Raw genomic sequence first — 6,198 nt, 5'->3', positions numbered from 1 at the left:
CAGACAGAATCACCAAACACAACGATTTCCAATGTTTCCAGGAATCCATTGTGTATCCGGCAAAAAATGTCCCATCAGGGCAGGAGGGCTCCCTTACCCCCTGACTTCTTGTTGCAAAAATTTGGTCAATTGTGCTGAGAGACCAGTTAATCAATTCCATGATTATAGAGTTTCGGAGGAGTGAAAAGAAGAGACTCTGAAGACGAGACAAACAAAAGCAGCAGCAGGGCAGATAGATAAGGGAGAGGAGCAGAAAAGCGTCCGCCTTCGCCGAGAGCCGGAAGAATACCCATCAGTATACCCATGCATCAGTTCCTGTTCCGGCGGTTCCAACTACCATATCATAACACATCCATCATCCCCCCCCCCCCCCCCCCCCCCCTCCCTCCTCACCTGCACAGACTCCGTAGCGTGTCTTCCCCCCCACCACGTCCACCATGGTGAGCGCCAGGTTGTCGGGGGTGTCCGGCTGCAGCGGCGTCCCCCCCCCCTCGGGGATCAGACTGGCCTCAGAACTCTGCTCATCGCTGGACAGGGAGGGGCTGCGGACGTCCCCCCCCCCGGACCCGGAGCCGTTAGCGCTGCTAGCCACCGGGACCAGGCCGGGCCCTGCGGCCGACGGCCAGCAGGGGGCGTCCTCGCTGTCGGGGCTACGGGGGGGGGGGGGAACAATAACATCATTATTCCAATTAGGTTTTAGTTTATTCTTTATTTCATTCATTAAAAGAAACACAGTTCAATGTAATTACAACCAATCTCTTTCCTTGAATGAAAGGGAACAGAAAGAAGACTAAGCTTATTTTATCTGTCCCTTTTTCCTAACAAATCAAATTTCAATTAAAGCTGCAAGCAGCGATGAACGGGCCCTCGCACTCACGGCAGAAAATAGGAACTACGAAATATCGACCAATCCGAAGAAGGGGCGGGGCTTATTTGCACCAATGAATGTCAAGTACTAAAAACCGAGTCCGATGACACCACCCACATGTCTTTATCACAAGCCGTTCAAAAGTTATGGCAAAGAAAATGTTTCTAGGGGGCACTGTTGAGCCGTTAGGCCACGCCCATTAATACAAACCATTAAATATCAAATTTATCACCAGGCCTGGCTCCAGCGTCGCCACGGTAACGCTTTTGAAAGAGAAAAGTAATGCGCGTCATCGCAGGATGGAGACGCACATTTTGATGTATAACACACCTGGGTGCACGTTACGGTTCGGGCCGTATTAACGGCCGAAGAAATGGCATAAATTGCGCCAAAATGACATGATTAATTCAAAATGTTCAAAATGGCCGACTTCCTGTTGGGTTTCGTCCATGGCTCCAAGAGACTTTTCTTTAAGTTGTGACATGATACAGGTGTGTACCGATTTTCGTTCATGTACGTCAAACCGTATTATGGGGCTTGAGGCACAAAGTTTTTTTTGTCTGAACCAAACAGATGAAGGGTGGGCACGTTTTTGGCATCTAGCCTCGCCACGGTAACGCTTTTGAAAGAGAAAAGTAATGCATGGTGTCGCAGGATGGAGACGCACATTTTGATGTATAACACACCTGGGTGCACGTTACGGTTCGGGCCGTATTAACTGCCGAAGGAATGGCATAAATCGCGCCAAAATGACACAATTAATTAAAAATGGCCGACTTCCTGTTTGGTTTCGGCCATGGCACCAAGAGACTTTTCTTTAAGTTGCGACATGATACAGGTGTGTACCGATTTTCGTGCATGTACGTCAAACCGTATTATGGGGCTTGAGGCACAAAGTTTTCTAGGGGGTGCTGTTGAGCCGTTAGGCCACGCCCATTAATGCAAACCATTAAATATCACATTTTTCACCAGGCCTGACTTGGTGCAAAATTTGGTGACTTTTTGGGCACGTTTAGGGGAAAAAAGGCCTTCATTTCATCAGAATAATAATAATTAAAGCTGCAAGCAGCGATGAACGGCCTCCACCCTGGTGCAGGTTCAGGCTGCAGTGGAAGCTTGTATGACTTCATGTAGATTCTTCAGGTCTGGACATTTAGCGGATGAAACCACCCACAACTCTCTATATCTAACTATTCAAAATTTATGGCAGAAAGTAGGAACTATCAAATATCGACCAATCAGATGAAGGGGCGGGGCTAATTCAGGCCAAGGAAGGTCAAGTACTCAATACCGAATCCGATGACACCACCCACATGTCTTTATCAGAACCCGTTCAAAGTTATGGCAGAGAAAAGGGACTATCAAATATCGACCAATCAGAAAAAGAGGCGGGGCTAATTTGCACCAATTATGTTCAAGGACTCAAGACCGAGTCTGATGACACCCACCACGACTCTTAAAGTTATGGCAGAAAGTAGGAACTATGAAATATGGTTGTGACATGATACAGGTGTGTAGCGATTTTCGTGCATGTACGTCAAACCGTATTGTGGGGCTTGAGGAACAAAGTTTTCTAGGGGGCGCTGTTGAGCCGTTAGGCCACGCCCATTAATGCATCATGAAATATCAAATTTATCGCCAAGCCTGGCTTGCGTGAAAAATTTGGTGACTTTTGGGGAACTATCAAATATGGACCAATCAAATGAAGGGTGGGCGCGCTTTTTGGCATCTAGCGTCGCCACGGTAACGCTTTTGAAAGAGAAAAGTAATGTGCGTCGTCGCAGGATGGAGACGCACATTTTGATGTATAACACACCTGGGTGCACGTTACGGTTCGGGCTGTATTAACTGCCGAAGAAATGGCATAAATTGCGCCAAAATTACACGATTAATTCAAAATGTTCAAAATGGCCGACTTCCTGTTCGGTTTGGGCCATGGCTCCAAGAGACTTTTCTTTAAGTTGTGCCATGATACAGGTGTGTACCGATTTTCGTGCATGTACGTCAAACTGTATTGTGGGGCTTGAGGAACAAAGTTTTCTATTATTAATGGCATTAATTCAAATACACGGATATGATACCTTAGAACATGATTTTACTGCTTTTTGGTATATATCTATTTAGTAGTCTGGTAGAGTCCTCCCCTAGGAAAAACACCAACCGCCGCTGGGTTCGTGTGCAGTTTCCCATTGAAATAATATCTCACACTACTGAGGTTAGATGAAAAACATTAATTAGATTTCATTTCATTTCATTTATTGCATTCATGGTATATATTCTTAATAATGTTGTACAAAATTCCATTAAGTACACATTATCACCATGAAAGAAAAGGAGCAGGAAGAAGAAAACTTATGATACCTGCCCCTCTCTGTTAATACAATTACGTTGACTTACTGAACACCAATCTATCTATACACATATTTATAACAAGAAAACCAACAAAAATACCACTCTTCTATCTATTTTTTTCTCTTTCTCCTTCTTCTTTTTTGTCTACTTACTGGCACTTATATTTTCTTTTTTAAACATTTTCTTAAGCTGATACAAACTTGTGCAACTTTTCAGTTCCTTGCTTTGTCCATGCCATAATTTTACACAGAAATACACATTTGTTTAATGTTTAGCCTTGCAAAAGTATGTTTGAAATCATGTTTAAGTCTGTTGTCCTCATCCTCCAATCTGAACACATTTTGTAACTGTTCTGGTAACCATCTATTTTTTGCTTTAAACATTATTTTTAAAGTTTGAAGTTCAACTATATCCGCCATTTTCAACAAACCTGCCGAAATAAATAATGTGTTTGCTGGTTCTCTGATGCCGACCCTGTGAATGACTCTCACTGCTCTTTTCTGTAGCACAAGCAGAGGAGAGATGTTACTTACATAGGTATTACCCCACACTTCCACACAATCATTTAGATATGGCAAGATAAATGTACAATACAGAGTTCTTAGTGTGTTAGTATTCAAAATAAACTTAACGTTGTTCAAAATATATATACTCTTCGCCACCCTGGCTTTTACATATGCTATATGGTTTTTCCATGTCAGCTTGTCGTCTAAAATAATACCCAAAAACCTAAACACAGACACTCTCTCAATTCTCTCTCCTGCAAATGAAAGTGCAATTTCATCCTTTTTTCGATTTGTAAAAACCATAAATTTAGTTTTTTTCAGATTTAACAAAAGCTTATTTTCATCAAACCAACTTTTAAGTTTAACCAATTCATTGGTGATATTTTCAGCAATAAGCCCCAAATCATCTCCAGAACAAAAAAAAATTATCATCTGCAAATAAGACAAACTGTAGAGTCTTTGAAACTTCACAATTATCATTAATGTATAAAATAAAAAGTTTACGTCCCAAAACGGATCCTTGTGGGACTCCACATACTGTCCTCAGACATTCAGATTTATAACCCTCCAGCTGAACATATTGTTTTCTGTTTTGTAAATAACTACTTAACCAATCCAAAGCAATTCCTCTCACACCATAATTATGTAGTTTTGAAATTAAAATGTCATGATTTATTGTATCAAACGCCTTTTTTAAATCGATAAAAACCCCAATTGTATAATTTTTGTTATCAAATGCTGTTGTTATTTCTTCCATTATTTCCGTTAGTGCCATTGCTGAAACCCATACTGACTCTCACTCAGCAAGTGATTCTTTTCCAAAAATAAATCTAATTTCTGTACAAATAATTTTTCAAGGACTTTGAAAATTGTGAGAGTACTGATACTGGTCTGTAGTTATTAAATTCGTGTTTGTCCTCAGACTTAAACAAAGGAATAACTTTTGCCATTTTCATCCTTTCTGGAAAAACACCTGTACTGAAAGAAAGATTAAATATATAACTTAAAGGTTTAATTATATAATCAATAGTTTGTTTCACTATACACATGTCTATCCCATCACTATCTGTTGATGTCTTACTCTTTGTTTTGGCTATGATGGATATTATTTCATTCTCACTCACCCCACCTAAGTACATTGATTGTAACACTTTTTACCCTCTGGGTGTTGCTGATGAAGTTGGTAATTAAAGATTACAATATTTAGATATCACTCATCACACCAGCAAACAGGAGAAACCACAATGGTCAATTCTCGTCAAATACAGTAAATTCCAATTGTCCCTGAACGCACCAGTGGATGAAAGATGCAGTGGATGAAGAAATAATCGTCAATTTCCGAATTCCAACGGTGTATATTTTTATTTGCACCTTTTGCTATAAAAAAAAAACAAAAAACAGTCAATGAAAAATTAACAATAGGAGCCAAGAGGACTTATAATATTACAAAGTTCACTCTCACTCATTTGACATCATTTGGATGGGTAAATTATTCACAAAAATTAATAGTAAATGGAAAATAAATTGAGTCTAAATAAATCCAGTGGGGGCAGGGAGCTGCGCGCGTATAACCCCCCCCCCTCCCATCGACATATCTACGTAGACGCCTCATGACGTGCTGGAACGTAATCCAGCGTCGCCGCCATATTGGATGGGTCTCCTCACTCCAGGCTAAATTAACTACACTGGAGTTACAGACTTACAGTTACAGTTACAGTTACAGTTACAGTTATAGAGTTACAGTTACAGCCAGCACACGCAAAAAGCTGCAAAACTGTTATTTTTCAAGGGTTTTAGCTCCCCAGCCCCAGTTCAAGCCTAACAGGGCCGTAGAAGACCCTGGAATGACCTGGATTTATTTTTATAGATATATTTATTGAGGGCAATAAGAGAAAAAAAAAAAAAAAGATTTACAATAACAATAGAAATGTCAATATTTTGCCCTTTTTTAACTTTTCAAAACAATAATAAAATAAAATAAAATAAATAAATAATATTAATAAGAAAGAAAGAAAAAATAAATAAATAAATATAAATAAATAAATACAACAACACACCCCTCTCCCCTTCAAATAAATTCAAATGATCAATCAAACTTGTTTCTTTATAAAATTAATTAATTTATACATTTATCAATATGCCATACCATATGTCTTTGTTAAAGAGCACAATACAAAGTCTTTCAGCATAAAAGTACGTATTTTTAATGTGTGACAGCGTCCTGTATCATAACTAAATCTCTGCCGTTTGTAACAAACCAAACCGTGTGAAAATAGGGTAGAAATTCAGGGAGTTAAGGATGATTGTAGTCGGGGACAAAACCTTCCTCAGTAGAAATAAATGCACTGAGGGCGCAATGGAGACCCATCCAAGATGGCGGCCGCGCTGAACATCAGCTCCAATGCCCCCCCCCCACCCCCACGCGGGAGCTGCGCGCGCATTCCAATCCCCACCCCCACCCCCCCATGGACA

The 6,198-nt window shown here is 40.4% G+C and overlaps 1 protein-coding gene across 1 annotated transcript in view; it reads right to left on the bottom strand.

Annotated features, from left to right (window-relative positions):
• Positions 1 to 6,198, bottom strand: part of rapgefl1 (Rap guanine nucleotide exchange factor (GEF)-like 1) — a 30,369-nt gene that overhangs the window by 19,770 nt on the left and 4,401 nt on the right. Inside the window, exon 2 of the mRNA XM_061711503.1 lies at positions 394 to 650. Coding sequence (XP_061567487.1) covers positions 394 to 650 — 257 coding nt within the window. The remainder of the gene's footprint in view (positions 1 to 393; positions 651 to 6,198) is intronic.

The sequence above is a fragment of the Cololabis saira genome, chromosome 21, assembly GCF_033807715.1.
Source record: "Cololabis saira isolate AMF1-May2022 chromosome 21, fColSai1.1, whole genome shotgun sequence".
Classification (NCBI taxonomy): Eukaryota; Metazoa; Chordata; class Actinopteri; order Beloniformes; family Belonidae; genus Cololabis; species Cololabis saira.
Note: the sequence above shows the minus strand (reverse complement) of the source record. Positions and strands in the feature narration are given on the sequence as shown.